This window comes from Dunckerocampus dactyliophorus, chromosome 14 (genome assembly GCF_027744805.1).
Source record: "Dunckerocampus dactyliophorus isolate RoL2022-P2 chromosome 14, RoL_Ddac_1.1, whole genome shotgun sequence".
NCBI classification, from domain to species: Eukaryota; Metazoa; Chordata; class Actinopteri; order Syngnathiformes; family Syngnathidae; genus Dunckerocampus; species Dunckerocampus dactyliophorus.
The window spans coordinates 177322-194666 of NC_072832.1; the positions used below are offsets into that span (position 1 = coordinate 177322).

Here is a 17345-nt window from a genome sequence, read left to right on the forward strand (position 1 = left end):
TTGGTACTTTGGACTGATTGATGACATTGATGTAGATACAGTCCAACTTGGTCCTTTCTAAAAGTAGCTTCTGATGACGACGATGCACGTTGGTAAGGAGAACTTGTCTTGCTGCAACGTGTCAATGCAATAGTGTGATAGCTTGTGTATTAGCAGAAGTGCATACACACGTATGTTAGCGCATAACAATAACTAATATTAGAAGACCAGCAACCTTGGTAGTCTACTGCCATTAAGATGTTGAATGTGCCAGTCCTACATCTTGTTGAGCCTTACAAAGTGTTTAACTGTACGTATTTTATGCCTATACTTTATCAAGCAAGGCAAAATGCAGAAATTCAAAGCTTAGCCCCCGTTTTTGCATACAGTTCTTTATTACACAGGGGTGTCATGATACATACTTCATGTTTACACTAAAAGAACTACATTTTCAATGAGTGCTGTACCGGGAAGTAAGATTTAGACTCTACTATCACCTTTTGATTGAAGTCATATGCAGCGATGGTGTTTTGATCTGACAAATCTTAAGTAAGTTTGATCAAATGTAGAATTACTATAGCTTTTGCGTGGACATTAATACCGCAGCAGTCAAATGTCATGAGCAAGTGACGCTGGGAATGCCGAGTGGCGGTAGGATTACAAGGTTTATGTGGTTACAATCCTGCCCTCGTGTACTATGTGCATATTATGCTTATTTTCATTCACAGTAGCGATGCTGTAGTTCACAGTCTGATAGATATCTGGCTGCACTCTTCTCGCGAGATAGCTTTGCTCAAAATGAGATATGCTACTGCTCAAAAGTTTTAGAACACCCCAATTTCTGTGGAGGAAAAAGCTCCATTTTGAAGTGTTAAGATGGTCTGTCTCTCTTCCATTGGTCATTCCCTTTTTTTTTTTGCCATTTTTGGAGCAACAAATGACTTTCTCCAGTAGAATGCTGTTCAACTGATGTTGACCAGGGTATAGTATCACAGTGTGTTTTTATGCAGACAGAGGAGATAGTAAGTCCTCCTGTAGGAATGAGTTGGTTGATCAACCTCCATTTCTGCACAACAGCTTTAAATTGTTGACCCATTTTGTGGTTCCTGAAACAGTATCATTCTGAAACTAACCTTACCTTTCTTTTAACCTCTGCCACTTCACCACTTACCTTTGTACCATTTCAAGCCACTCACTGGACTTGAACCTCTTGAATTTCAATCAAGAACTAGAAAAATTAGTCTGTTTAAAAACTTTTGACTGATAATGTGTATCATCACGTTTGAATCTCGTGAGATCTTGTGACGACCCAAGTATTTCACGTAACAAACTAGTCCATTTGCCCTGTGGTCTATCGTTCTGCGAAATGGAGCACCCAAACAAAGCACACTAATAATATTTTTGGGTGTCTGGAATGGAGTCATTGGATTTACATTATTACCCATTGGGAAAAATTGCCTCAGCTTTCGTACGTTTGGGTTTTGGTCAAACCATTGCGGTACCACTGTGTTCTGCTGTGCGTTCATAATGATATCTCCCAATGGGATTCCTTTCGGATAGCTCCTGTGCCGTTGCGAGACTGGATGATGTATGCACGCATTAGGGCCTTGTCTGTGGAGAAGGCAGGATGAGAGCGAGATTGGGAGAAGAGTGAAAGGACGGGGTGTCAGCTGGCGCTTTGTGCTCCACTGCAGTCATCCCTGTGACCAGTCAAGGGAGGAGACATTCAGGGCTTTGTTACAGGAGAGACATGTGCTTGTGGTTTTTAAAGGAGCGTACAAGCCCCCGAAAAAGAAAACTCCACCATTGTGCTTTACCTAGAGGATGATCAATCAATACATCATGTTTTGCGTCTTCTCATCTTTCATTGCTGCGTTTTAGGGCACATGGATTTTATTTGGTGCTCTGTTGGCGAATTGCATTGATCCACTTTAAGGATGCTTATATTAGTTGCTTTCATGTGATGACACCTCCTTCAAGGGGATAAGTGTGTGCCCTGAGAGTGCTTGTATCAGAGGGCATCTGTTTGTCTCAATGGGATGGGGGGGGTCCCTCAGGGGTGAGCTGGTGACCCCAGTCTTGTCCGCCTCTATCCCAGATAAACTCTAATTGTCTGCTTACAACTGTTCCGTGGCACTAGGCTGGATGTTCCTCTCTATTCCACTGGGCCTCCGCAGCATGAGAGCCATTTTGTCATGCAGATGAGCTGTGGGCCGGGCGGACGGGGGCGAGTGGCGAGCACAGAATGACCTCGACCACATGGCTGCCAGAAGTGTGGGAGGGATGAGGCCTATTGAGGCCCGGCCTCTTCAAAATGGCTTTTTAATGCTCTGACGCAGACACCAGACAAGCCCCCAATAGCAAGCGAACCCCACCTTTTCACCAGCGCAAGACAAGGAGGAAAGGAAAAGGAGGAGGGTGAGCACAAAAGCAACCTGATTAATATTGCCTTCAATTAAAACAGATTTTCCTGGACCACTTTTCGGTAGTCCCCCCCCACGTTGCCTTTTTAATACCTTCTCCTCTGCTTTTTGTGATTGCAAGTCATTTCCAATTCGTTTTGGTATTGATCTTGCCGTAGAAATCACTTTTGGTAATTAGCTGCATTAGGGAGTGCGTAGTGGGGCTTGCGGCGCTGTCCCTCTGATTTATCGCTGCTGTAATTCCCAGCGATCGCGCAGAGATGAAAATGAACTCAATTAGGACACCCGCATAGAGTTCACACGCAAAATTAATCTTCTCTTGTTGTTTAACTCAGGGATTCATGTAAATAAAGATTACCCGCTGTAATAGGCTAGAGGTTTTATCTTATTCGTGATTGTACTAAAAATCTGCAGTTAGGACGCGTATCCGCTTCCTACCTGTTCGGGTTTGATGTGTTCGGACGTGGGGAAGACATCTGGGTAGGATGGGCGCTCAAACACGCGGTCCAGGGCTTCCAGCTGCTGCTGGGTGAAGGCGTCCGCTCGCAGGTGCTTCCTTAAACTCTCCACGCTGCCCTGAGAATCGCTGCCTGGTCCTGAACCATCCGAGCCGCCTAAAGACAGTTGGAGAGAACCAAAAAACCCAACTTTAAAATACAATAGCGAGACAAGAAAGCAAAATTCAAGCGACATGTGGCAGTAGCTACTTCAAATGTGGTTGGTAGCGTCCGTATTACAGCACTAAAACCACTTCAACAACAAGTTCATTGTTCCGTCATTTTGGATTCAACTTGAAAGGAACTATCCAGAAATTTCAATGAGCCACATACGGCACCATTTCATTAGTCCTCCAGGAACCGATCTCCCCCCCTCTTTGCAGAGGAGCTTCCGGTCCTCCCCTGCACTTTCTACAAGGTTTGTAGTGGGAGTGCATCTTTAGGAATTCAATGAAGATATGACAAATGAATGGATGAATGAATGCCCGGCTTGCAATATATCTTCCAGTTCAGCCGTTCTCAACGCGTGGGCCTCGTTCCGTGTGGGTCATAAATGATGTCTGATAGTCACTGTGCAGTGGAATATCACATTTAGTGGTCTTATTCATCACAACTTTTATATTTCATGTGATTGTATCATTATTTTACAATTTGCATGCATGCAGTCATCATGTTCTTCCTCATTTCCTTGAGGAAATAATACATCCCTCTAATTAAGATGTGTTTCAAAAGATGGCATTTGCTTGGTTTGACTTCAATGAACGTATAAACAAATCAAAACTATTATATGTATATAAAAATAAATTAATCAAAATAAAAATCACTTCAAAGTATATAAAAAATTATATAAATAAAAATGACTTGAAAAAGTATATGAAAAATAAATACAAATAAAATGATTTGAATAAAAGTATATGAAAAATAAATTTGTATTAAAATGGCTTAAATAAAAGTCAAAATAAAAACTTAAATGACCATTTCAGAACCTCCTGATCTCTCCTGATCGACGTGTGTTTGGTTAGGCCGAGGGAAGCAAATGAGCAAACAGCAGTGACAGCGATGCTTGTGTGTGTTCCAAAGATGGACCTTGAAGGCATCACTGCAGTGACAAGCCATCAAATCCACAAGGTTAACTTTTTTGTATTTTTTTACTGAGACTCCAAGCTTTGAGCTGGCCGTATCCCAGGAGGCTTTGTGTTTTTAAGAGTGACGGCACGAGGAGCAGCAGCACTAAACTGCAAGGGAACAACCGGCATGTCTGCCTTTTTGATCTACCTCTCTTTACTCTCACCCCGTCATACACTCGGCGTCCTCCACCATCAGCGCGGTCATCATGTGATAGGTGTGTGGTAATTGATGGATTACCTTCAGTGCAAATATATACTTGTAAAGGAGAGCGCACGGGGAGAAAGTGGGCCCGACGATTACGTACAGAGCTTCTCATTCTGCCGGCGGGGAAATGGAGAGCCATTATTTAACGCTACTATTTCCTCCTCAATGTATTACCCTTCTCTTTTCCTCTTTCTCCGGCTACTACCCCCCACACATATTGCCTGTCCTCTGGAAAGCAGAATGGAGTGAGGATGATACTCGGTGGGTTGAGGGAGGACGGGGCGGCGAGGGCAACCGTATGCATTTCCTGGCACAGTCACACCTTATAAACAAATGAGCCCATGCTTCTGCGGCTCTCCCGATCTCTGACCCCATCACCCCAGCCAGGGAGCCACCGTGGCACACTCATCAAGTCTGGAAGAGGGTAAAAAAGATCTGCAGGGAAAACCTCTAGCCAGCATTCCAGGGACCCCCCTCCGCTTTCGCGCCGCCAACAGCGGATGAGGGCTTTAGCTCCCGTACAAATCTGTCATTCTAAATTTGCAGCAGATTATGTTCTCTCCCGGGCGAGCTGGCGGTGATATATGATATGCAAGGCCGCTATTGATTGCCTGATCTGCCAGCGGAGGAGGGAGGCGAAATGAACTTGGAATGAACACCATGCCTCAACTCATTGTGCGTATAATACTCTACTTAATCCCACATTTTTCTGTGCTATGGAATTCAATTGATCAATCATGTTCCACTGATGGTACCATTTCAGGGGCGTTATTGCCATTCCACTCGGCAGCTTGACCTTTTTTCAATGGCTGAGGCCAGAGGATGAACCTGACTCGCACCGAGAAATAGATCCACGGGGAGAATGGAATAGAGAACGGCAATTGGGGCGCGTGTGTGTGTGTGCGTGTGTGTGGACGGAATAGAGCGTGTGATGGCTGTGTTTTACCCGCAAAATACACTAGATTGACCTGTGCTTGGTGGAATGCTTTTTTTAACCGATTTCTCTTTGCACTCTTATTTGTTTGTAGAATGATGCAAAAATATGATGAACCAATTTCCGTGAACCTGAGCAGACAGACAGGGTTGGAGCTGTGAAAGAACCTTTTTAGTGACCTTAAAGGGACTGCATGCAACCAGCTCAAGATGACGTGTTTTTAACCCAAAAAATACCCGTCCTGTTGTGTGAGCAGTCATGCAAAATGATTCATGGATGCACGGACAGTGAGTCAGTTTGTTTGGGCACTCGATTCCACAGAAGCGTACAGTACAGGTCAAACGGACTCGTTTGTTACGCGTACAATTCTATGAAAACCGAGACAGTGTGCCAAAAGGGTACAAATCTTCAAGAAAAACCAAAACATACAACGAAAACTAAGATTTGACTGCATTTTATTGTCATTGCGTGTCTAAAGACCTGATTAATGGATGCCGAGTCACTGTGTGAAAGCGCTTCGCTTCTACTGCTCTGATGCGGCTCTGTGGATCATCCCCAAATTGGGTAGTCAAACTTCTGGTTTTCGTATGATTGGGTTTTTGCCCACATTTTGCCTTGGTATTCATACGATATCGCACGTTACAAACTGGTCTGTTTTCCCTGTGGGGTATCATTCAGCGTAACCGAGTGCCCAAACAAAGCACCCTACGTGTTGCTGACTCACTCTCCGTGCATTTTTTTATTGCGTACAGCTGCAAAATAACCTGTTGTCAGGCCAAAGAAAGTTGCGAGTGCCAGCAATTTGTTGAAGAAGGTGAGAGTAACTGTTAAATTCTAGAAAGAAGAAGATGGCCTCTCTTTCTGCTCCTCGCTGTCTTTGCTAACGTGTCTTCAATGAAGGTATAAATGGTGTTTGTTTCATTTGTCATGTAGAATAATTTTGCGTTGTTTTGTGCATGTGAAACCACAATTATTCTCTATAAAATGTATTTTTTTAGCTTTTGTATGTTTTTTACACCTTTTGGAGCGAATAACGGAAAGCAAGGTTTAATACTGTAATTCATTTCCTCACATCCGCTGGGGTAAGAGGCAAATCGATAGCTAGTGGTTGCCTACCCCCCTTACATAACCACACCCTCCGACTACCAAAGAAAACATAATATTGGTACAACAAAGCTGCTGTGTTCTTGCCTGATCCATAATTGTTGCGCCATAAGTATCCAGAGGGAAAAGGGGATCGTTTTTTTCACCTGTTTCACCAATTATGCCTGCAAATACATTGCAAATTTATAGCGTAACAAAGACAAAAAAATACGGGCTAGGTCTTTGAATGGAAATAAAAGTAAATCATGAATTTTGCGAATTCCCCATTAGAGCCTGATGTCTGACATACATCACAAGATGGCTGCAATAAATCAGATTCATCCTGACAGTCAGCGTGTCAAGCCGAGTGTGAAGCCCAACTGTCAGTGTGTGGGTCTCATTGACTGCCTTGTTTCATTTTCAGTCCCCTCCGCAACCCACACACACACAATCCCTTTGGGTGCCTCAGCAGGTATTCGTGCAACCCCCCCCCCCAGCACCAGCTGACTGTTTCATAGTTTTACCACCACCGTGTGAGGAGATAAGTAAAGACAACAACGAGGCACGTCCACACTGACTTTGACACCAAAAGCAGCGCCAGAAGATGGACACTGATAACAAACGTTGCAAACCCCAACAAGAAATCAGAGATGCTGAAAACAATTAGCTGGTGCGCTTTAAATGTGCACAGGCATCGATCCGGGGCTAACCGAGGCGGTGACGGCACTATCAGACCGCCGCTCTGTTTTGCTTTGTTTTCCCTGTGGGAGGGGTGTAAATGTCCTGCGGTGGCACGGCGGCACTCTTATGTCCTTCTTTCATCTCCACGTTTCTGTGATAAGATAAGCTTGTTTGAAAGGCAAATGAATTCCTCCACGCTGCACTGCCTCATCGCAGGCCTTTTACTCGTCCGTCCTCTCCTGCTGCTCGCTGGAATCCCACAAATTGCGCATCATTTGTTGTTTTTTTCTTTTTTTCATGCATTTATGCTGAGGGGGAAGCACAAACAAACGGGTATACCCAGAGGGTGAACACTGTTTCTCTGTAAGCTAGCTATATTTATGAAACCTCTGATGCGGAAATGAGAGCGGCGGGTACGAGTGGGGGAGGGCGAGGCTGTAGTGAGAAAGAGAGAGAGGTGGCAACACTGCCTTGGCTGTTAGGATGCTGTTATGTTACATCGTGTTTAAGAGCTTTATTCATTCAATTGAGCACCATCATCCACTTTACTGACGTTGAGATGCTGCTTGCACTCGCATAAGCACGGGGGCTGCTTTTTCAAGCCCCGTTGCTCCGTTTTTTTCCCCCGATTAATTTGAACTCTGGGAATTGAGTTCTTGCACGTTAATGTCAATAGAAGAAAATGTGTTACATCAGTAAAAGCGACATTATTGACATTCTGCAAGGCTACATGACTGCATGAGTCATCTATTGTTACACAGTCTATTCTTTACGCTGACATCGTTAACAAATAAACAAGCTCTGCTTCTTCCTACTCCTTTTCACAATCATGCAAGTGTGAACGTGTGATGTTTCTTAACTTTCAATCAGATTAATCACAGCGTTTCTGTGGATTAATTTGGATTTACCCCAATTAAATATTCATTTTTATTAGGGCTACCAAAATTGACACATTAATGTGGATTCATCCATCATTATTCGTCTGATTCAAATGTTTAACTCAACTAACCCATCAGCAGCGCAGAATGACTTAAAATGAACTGACCGTTTCCACCCACGTTCTTTTTGGAGTCTATTTGCTCATACAAAATAAAACACGGTAAATGTACATGAGAAAGTAATGGCATTTAATCGTGATTAACCAAAATTAATCCACAGCAACACTTTGATTAATCTGATTCAAAATTTTACAGCAATGAACCCATCTGCAGTGCAGAATGACTCTACTTGGACTGAAACATAGTTGGGGCCGTCTGTCCAAGGAGAGTTAATGTCGCGCATGCGTAAATGGGCAGAACCAAACAACTCGGTGTGGGAGACGCGAAAGAGCATGTCGGTCATCTCCATGGGAAATTTAAGGGCAAACAAAAACCATGACGGATTGCTCGGGTTTGATGTGTTCGGAATGACGCATTATTTTTTAATTGATTTTGAGTCACTACACATCGGGCTGCAGATGGGTTAATTACTTTTAACATTTTTAACATTTGGATTAATCCACATTAACATGTCCATTTTGACTGTCCTAAATAAATGGCTATTTACATTAGCATCAGTTAATCTAAAATACCACATTAACACAAAGCATTGTCAGGGATCCTGCTAGCACTTTGGCCTTCGTGAGTCTCTGAATGAAACATAATTAAAATAGATTCAAAATGAATGACATGTAATCGAGATTGAAATTAATCCACAGCAACCCTGAGATTAATCTGATTAAAATGGTTGTAAAACGGTTTGACAGCCTCTTTTAAAATGTATTTAGTGGTGGGTTAATTGCATTAAAATATTTTATGTGATTAAAAGTGATGATGGTATGAATGTGAGTGTGAATGCTTGTTTGTCTACATGTGCCCTGCCATTGGCTGGACACCAGTTCTCTCGCTCAAAGTCAGATGGGATAGGCTCCAGCATAGCCTAGTGAGGACAAGCGGCATTGAAAATGGATGGATGGAATTTCAAAAGACATTTATGCACCCTGGCCTGCTTTTATATCACGGTTCCTTTCCTGCGCTTTCCTGCCGCTTAGCATTTTGGAGTTTTTTGTGGAAACACAATTATCCCTCCTCTTTGCCTTTTCTTCCTCCTCAAGCTGAGTAACGCGTCGCTCCATTAATTCTCAGCATTGCTGCCCATAATTGGCTTTTCCTTGACACGATTCCTCTCCATCCTGCCTCTCTGCATATTTGTTGTTGTTAAGGACGCCATTGTTTACAGCCGCACGCCAGGTCGCTACGGAAGGCGTATCGCTGAATGCAAATGGCAAGCCCACAAAAACTGTTGATAAGGATGAAGGCGGATCCTTTTGTACGCTACTCTGCTATCGCTGTGGCTCTCCCTGCTTCCTGTCTCCATGTTACGCTCTGCGGACCCTCTCATATACCTGGGCTTTTCTCTCTCCCACCCTCCCCTCTCTGTCCTCCATCAGCGCCACCATGATGCTATTTATTTCTCTTTGGCCGTGGGTGCATTTATTTTCCAAAGCGATCTGCTATTGACTCATTGTCACGGATGGGCTTGGCTAACCAAGCAGCGATAGGCCCGGGTTAAAAGCCGCACGCTAACTGATTTAAACTCCACCAACGGGTCACGTGTGTTAAAAGCTGCGCTCGCCACACAATCTCTACAACGGGGCCGAATATCAAATGGGAGCAAATCAAAACAGAACATATTCGGTTCAGCTCAAGCTGCTGTGTATGTTCTTTTATGTCACGACTTGACCCGCGAGGCCGTTATTTTCTGCACTCATCAGCTTCTTCTACACCCGTGTTACAATCACAAGTTGTGACCTTTGTTCTCCATCTGATTTATCGCTACTTGTCCTCCCGAGAGCTCCACTGGTCTCCATTGAGGATGCAGTGAGCCAAACATGAGGTCACAACAACCCGCCTGGCTCCAGAAGCAAGGGAAAGCTGTGAATCGTTCATAACAGGCCTGTCTTGGAAGTAGGAAGCCTTCTAGAAGTGCACTAGTCATGGGAGACCATAGAGCCGGAATGAAAACACACTGTGACATAGAAACTGCTCTGCGTGGCAGCTGAGCAATACAATTAATTAAATACCAATTACATAGCCCGGAGGTTTTCAAAGTGCGACCCAGCGAGCCTTGCCTCAGAGAGTGTATATAAAACTGTTGGGGCATTCCCCCCCCCCCCCCAAAAAAAAAGGATATTTTTGGAGCTCACCCCAGACTGTACATAGGAACAAAAAATCAATTCATTTTGCCTTTAAAGGAAAAGTGCACTTCTTTAGAATGTTGCCCATCATCCACAATCCTTACGTGAGACATGGACACACGTCTTTCTCTTTTCTGCGCCTTCTAAACATATAAAAACACATAAAAAGAGGCAGGTAAACAATGCACGTGATGGGACGCACCTATTGTGTCGAGAAAGCCTTCTGAAAAACCTCCAACAAGCGCGAACAAGGCTCCATTTCCATAATGTGAGCTGCATATGAACTACATTGTTTTTATTATTATTGTTATTAACATTGTTATTTGTTATTATTATTATTAACATTGTTACACCCAAGAACTACGTGACTGGCGTAGTGACACCTCACCACACCACACCGTCTAGCTAGTAGCCGGCTAGCTTCACCACACACTGCAGTGGGTTGGGGAGACGACCGCTCTACCACCCGAGCCATGCCGCCCCAATCGCCGCACTCGATTTTGTGGAACGATACAGAAAAGGGCGAATGGACTAGTTTGTTACTTGCAATATTGTACAAAAACAAGCATACTTTGACAGCCACAGGAGGACTGAGGATCAGGGATTGAAGCAGCAAGCTGTGGGTTGGGAAGACGACCGCTCTACCACCTGAGCCATGCCACCCCAACCTCTACACTGAACAATGCTGTACAGCGGAAGCGGATTTGTTACGTGCAATATTGTACGAAAACCGAGGCAAATTTTTAGACAAAACTGAATCATACGAAAGGTTTGACTGTATTTTTATTTACTTTAGTGGTGGTTTTCTACCTTTAGACTGGTAAAATAGTTCATAATGGGCTGTAGAATAAATAACACGCTTGACCTTATTAGTTTGGAAATCTTCAACTTGCTGCATTCCAAGACGGAGGCTGCTCTCTCCAAGGCGTCTCACATTTTAATTATCCTCAACTTTTTTTCCTTTTCTTCTTTAACTGAGCACCTGGAATGGCACCACGGCAGGAACACATGTGACGATGGCACAGCAGTTGTCACCTAATCCTCTTGGCATCCACACCGGCGCGGGTTTCAATGACTGAGTGAGAGCGCGTCGTACAACGGTGGCTAATTTCCTTACTTCACTTTTAATGCATTTGTCGGGAGAACCATTCCATTTCGTGTAATGAGATACACAAATAAACTTGGCTATGGTTTTGGAGATTTGGAGCGGGGTGGCGATGCTAGCGGCGGCGGAGGCTAAAGAACACCTTCTTCCCAGCGCTGTCGTAATTGGCATCGCTGCTTGCAGACATGCAAACCAATCTCTCCACAGATAGGCTTTTCTTTTTACTCCCCTTAAGGCTATTTCTTTTGTCTTTTCGATAGCTCGAACATCCAAAATAGAGCGAGCGGGGGGGGGGGGTTAATTTGTGAATTAATAGCTTTCTCTCTGCAGAATTGCAAATTCCTTTAAATGTCATCGTGTCTGCTGTGTGTGTATGTGTGTGTGTGGGGGGGGGGGTGCTTGCACAAAGACGCACATTTCAGCGCATGAAGGTGTGTTTGTCTGCAGGTGCAAATCCAAAAATGCTACTTTTAATTAGCAATAGCACTTGAAAGGATGCAGTCATGACTCCTTTGGCACCTCAGCCTTGCCGTGTGTGCACTTTGTCACCCTTACACAATCAAACCTCGCCTTTCTACGCCTCAGTTTTCACATCATTCCGTTTTCATCCAAAATGTTTGCACGGTCTCTTGGTTTTCGTGTAACAATCGATTAAAAACACCCTGTCGTGCGTTGTTTTATGAAATTGAATGCCCAACAAAGCAGCCTCATACAATTTTGCCAAGATTGAAGCGGCATGGCTCAGGTGGTAGAGTGGTCATCTCCCCACCCAAGATACTGAACACCCAGTAGGTCCTGATGCTGTGTCGTCAGTAGGTGGATGTGCTAACAGCGTCAAAGCGCTTTGAGTGTCTTGTTGGCACAAACGTGTTAGGAAAGGAAAAGTACAGGAAGTCCACATCAATCCATTCATCATTTAGAATTATTTTGCATTGTTTTCTGCATTAAACTAGAAGTATTCTTTAAAATGCATTTTTTGTTCATATTTTTAGGTGTCTGGAACGGATTCATTGGATTTACATTATTTCCTTCAGGGAAAAATTGCCTTGTTTCAGTTTTCGTCTGACCTTTTTCAATGACTTCATAACAAAAACCGAGGTTCTGCTGTACTGGCATCACATGGCATGAACATAATCTTGTGCAATTAGTCAAATAATACGATCTTCTGGCACTGGAGTGCACAAATTGAAAGGAAAATGACTGCAAATGTGCACGGTACATTTCTGAGGTTTGAGGGCAACTCCAATCCCAAGCACTGCATCGTGCATCATTTCCCATCATTTGCTTGTTTAGCCACTCTAAATGATGATGTCAGAGTGCACGGCGTTATGTGTAAAACACACCCTTTCTATTCACTGTCGCTGACTTGTATGAGGTGCTACTTGCAGTTCAACCAACACAAACAAGCTTTAGCAAACGATAGGCAGGCTTCAACTTACAATGTCCTATTTTCCTCCCATCCAAGTGGTTGCCACTCCAGAGAACTAAAGAGACAGAAACACAAAAGAAGGATGAAAATGCTCTTTAAGATGAAAACGGACAACCACATCATCCCATCAGCCAACACACACACACACACACACACACACACTGACTCGAGCGGTCTGTTCCTACACCTGTTCAGGTCTCCACTGGGGACATGTTAATTCCTAGGCATTAAAAAAGCCAATTGTTTGCACATCCAATAATCTATTAGCCCTCGGGCAGTGTGTGCCCACTCTCTCTCGCTCGCTCTCTTTCTCTGGCTTTGGAATGAGAAAAATCTGGCTTGGACTGGATTTCGCTTAATCTTTGAATGTATCTGTGCGGCCTGTTTGTTTGCCAGCCAGGAAGTACAGTCTCCGCAGACTGTGTATCAAAAATACTGTGATGAATTGGCTGTATTTCATTCAAATAGACACGTGTGAGGCATCAAACAGCCACTCTGTGGCCCCTTGCACCTGATACGCAACAATTCATCCATTATCCGATTAACAACTATTTTGCTATTTGATTCATTCTTTTTTTATTTAAAAATAAAGTATATATAACCAAGGGGTGTCCAAATTTTCATTGTCCTACCCTAACCCACATTCTAAAAATATTATTTAAGAAGGGAAAAATGGAAAAATTTAAACTATTCATTAAGAGAAAAACATTGTAGTCTAACAAGAAAAAAAATCATAATTTTATGAGAATAACGTTGGAATATTATGAGGAAAACAATATCATTTTAGTAGCATTAAGTTGAAATATTATATATTTTAAAATAAGAACGAAAAAAAAGTTGGAATTTTTGGAAAATTAGGTTGCAAAAAAAGTTATAATGTTACCAATATTATATTATATTATAATGTTATAAAGTCCCAATATTATGACAAAAACATTTACAAGAAGCAAGGTGAAGTAGTTGTACAATTAAAAAACAACAACAGCAGAAATAATAGAGAATCAATTTAAAACATTAAGAGAAAAAAGTTGTATTCTAATGAGAAAACATGTTGCAATTTTACCAGAATAAACTTCAAATTGAAATATGTAACTTTAGTAGCATAAAGTTGAAATACTACAGAAATGTTGTTGTTTTTTTAAGTCATGATATTGGCAGAAACAAATAAAAAAAAAAATAAAGCTGTCACTGGGGAAAAAGCATTGTTATGAGAATAAAGTTAAAATATTCTTGGAATAAAGTCATAACATTACATAAAAAATGTATGAAGATTATTTAACAGGAAAGTTGAAATATTCGGAAAATGAAAAAAACATCAAAAATGGGAAAAAAGGAGTAAAGTTGATATTAATAAAAAGCTTTTCCAGCTCGATGACAAAGCAGAGATTGACCTTGTTGCATGTGTACATGCGTTGCTTTACAAAATATCAAAGTGCAAAGTGGCATGCTTCTATTTTTCATTGTCTGGCAAACGTTTGGGCACCTGGCCTAACCAAATACTAGATTCATTGAAACAGCAAGCTTCAGGTTAATCCGCCAAGAAAATAAGATTCAAGATTCAAGATTCAAGAGAGTTTTATTGTCATGTGCATGGTAAAACAGCAGTTATACCATGCAATGAAAATCTTATTCTGTTCATTCTCCCAAGAAAAGAAAGAAAACTAAAGAAAGAAATAATGGTAAGTTGCAGCAAAAAAGAACAGGATGCCATCCTTTCTCACCATCGTCTCGTTTCCTCTTCTCGCCGTTGGAGCGGGGGATGCCCAGGATGCCGTTGATGGAGTAGGATCCCACGGGGTCATTGGAGGCGCTGGTCACAGGCGGGGATGCCGTGCTGGGTACTGACGAGCAAAGTTGGGTTATTAACTTTGTGTTCCATCTTGCAAAAAACTCATAGGAAAACTCACCGATGGTGTGTCCCGGCGTGGAGAGTGGCGTGACGGATCCGTCGGGGGACGGGTGGAACTGCTGCTGGACTTTGGTGCGGATAATCCTGGTAGGGTGAACAACACACACGTAAAGATCAATGAAAGAGTGGAAATTTCACCGCAGGCCCGGCAGCCTCCCCGGGACGCTTTAAACACAGCTCATCATGTCCACTTAGGCCCCGTGCATGTGCAAGCACGCCGCCGCCACGCGGCTCATATCCTCACACTCAAGCCCGCGTCCCAAATAGGCAATTTCTGGGTTTGGATGGTGAACCTTGAATGGGAGCCGCCCCCCTAAGATTGTGCTTTCAATCTAGCTGGATTTCTGTGGTTAGAAATATGATAAAGTCCCCCCCCCCCCGGCCCCAAAACCCCCAACCACCAGCAATACCGGCGTAAGATGTGATGTGGCGGGAAAGTCTTCATTGCACTTTGGTCTGAATGATCTTGCAAACAAAGCATGAAATCACATCAATTCACCTCAATGATCGGCTTCACTGACTCTACCTGGCCAACTCTAATAATCTCCCTCCCCCGGCACCCCCCTTTTCCTCCGGTTCCTCTCGCCCACTCCCACCCTCATCCATTTCTCTCATAGCTACTCGGCAGACTGCTTTTTGTGTGACAAACTGTTGCATTTCTCCGTGGCCTTGGTGTGTGTTTTGATGGTGGGGGGGATGCTGATGATACGTGTTTGTGCTTCTTGCTTTTTCAGCTTCAAAAACCCCCACTTACTTAAAAAGCATCATGTATTGCCATCGTACGCATACATACGCATGAAGGAATATTGCACCAAACAACAACTCACGCTTATTTTCTTAGTCCGTTCATCTCAAGCTTGTTTTCATTGAGACGCACCAAATCAATACGCCAAAACAGACAACATACCCAAATAGCTGTCCATTCATTGGATCACGGATGAATCATCCATTCATTCTTGCAGCTCTACAAGTTTACTCCAACGTGGTTCTCGCATTTTCCCCTTGTCATGAAGTCTAACCCCCCACAATGGTATATGTCATGTGTTTTATGCACAGGAAAAAACAATGAAATAGACAAGAGACTGGAAAAGCTCTTTGACAAAAACAAGAGATACGATGTCATTTCAAAAACGAAACATTCATGCTAGGGCGTTGCTTTGTAAAGGGTTGCAGGTTGGCTTTCTCCTAACTTCCTGTTCTGGACAGCCATGCACACACACACACGCGTGCACACACACATGCGCGCCTTCTTCTCCCTTCACCCATCAGCCCATAATAATTTCTATCCATTATAAAATAAACAGCATATGAAGGGAGTCACATGGACGCATACATGGAGTCATGTGATATAATATCCTATTTTTATAACAATAATTCATGATACACAAAACATCACACCCAAGTTTAAGGCACCCGCTGCCAACCTGCAATTCACATTTTCCCATCGTCATTAAGCGGCAACCCCCTTTTAATGAGCTTACACAAAACAACAAAATTTAAATAGCCTGTATTTACATTGATGCATATTTACATTGATGTATATTTACATAGATGCATATTTACATTGTAAATTTACATTGATGTAATGTAAATAACCTGTATTTACACTGATGTGTATTTACATTGATGTATATTTACATTGATACATATTTACATTGATGTATATTTACATTGATACATACTTACATTGATGTATATTTACATTGATGTAGATTTACATTGTAGATTTACATTGATGTAATGTAAATAACCTGTATTTACATTGATGTATATTTACATTGATGTGGATTTACATTGATACATATTTACATTGTTTCATATTTACATTGATACATATTTACATTGATGCATTTTTACATTGATGTATATTTACATTGTAGATTTACATTGATGTAATGTAAATAACGTGTATTTACATTGATATATATTTATATTGTTGTAATGTAAATGGCCTATATTTACATTTTGGTTTTTTTGTGTAACTTCATTAAAAGCAGGTTGCTGCTTCAAGATCCTTTTTGAAGGTGAAACATTTGTACGGCACGTTATTAAGATAATGATGAAAATATTGAACGCTATCGAAGTAAATATCAAAAATGCACTAAATAACGCCACAAAATTAGCATAGAAAGAAAATGCTGATCAAAAGTTTTGAGTTTTTGAGTTTTTTTTAAGTCATACATTGGCTGTACGTTACATTTATATACAGTACATATACTGTATATATTTAATCTAATATTTTTTAGTACATTTTCACTGAATCAAGAACCGGCGTGTTTACAAGAAAGTTGGAAAGACAACAAAAAAAACATAACAAAAAGATTTAGGAACCCCAAAACAGGGTTTTTTTAATTAAAGCTACTGTATATCACTACCAGTCAAAAGTTTAGAGACGCTTTCTTATGTGATCAAGTGACAAGGTGTCTCCCAACTTTTGACTGTACCGCACTTTGACATCAAACAAGGAGGTGATCTAATTGTCTTTTATTTGTATGACTGGCAACATTTCTTTTCGAAGTTATTTACAAAGCAGCAGTTTTGTGGTCATTCGTAGGGGTGTCACGAGACATTCTGCTCACGAGATGAGACGATACACAAGATTGGGTTTAAGAGAACAAGATGAGATGAAAGTTTAACTTTACTTTTAAGAAAGGTACAATGAAAAGATGTGACAGTATATTGCAATCTACCCATTTCATTTCTACTACGTTACACTCTTCTGCACTGTGTGTATGCTCGGGGCCCCGCCTCCACCCACTGTATGACTGACAAAAGGTCTCACTCTGTTCATGCCATTG

At 42.1% G+C, this 17345-nt stretch overlaps 1 protein-coding gene across 6 annotated transcripts in view; it reads right to left on the bottom strand.

Annotated features, from left to right (window-relative positions):
* The window catches only part of pax2a (paired box 2a), a 44791-nt gene that overhangs the window by 22925 nt on the left and 4521 nt on the right, over window positions 1-17345 (bottom strand). For 4 of the 6 annotated variants that reach the window (XM_054799472.1, XM_054799470.1, XM_054799471.1 and 1 more), the window contains exons 4-7: window positions 14546-14631; window positions 14360-14479; window positions 12649-12693; window positions 2841-3016 (exon numbers count right to left, since the gene is read on the bottom strand). In XM_054799472.1, the coding sequence (XP_054655447.1) occupies window positions 2841-3016; window positions 12649-12693; window positions 14360-14479; window positions 14546-14631 (427 nt within the window). Of the gene's footprint in view, window positions 1-2840; window positions 3017-12648; window positions 12694-14359; window positions 14632-17345 lie in introns of all 6 variants that reach the window. The other 2 variants (XM_054799468.1, XM_054799467.1) reach the window with 1 other exon arrangement.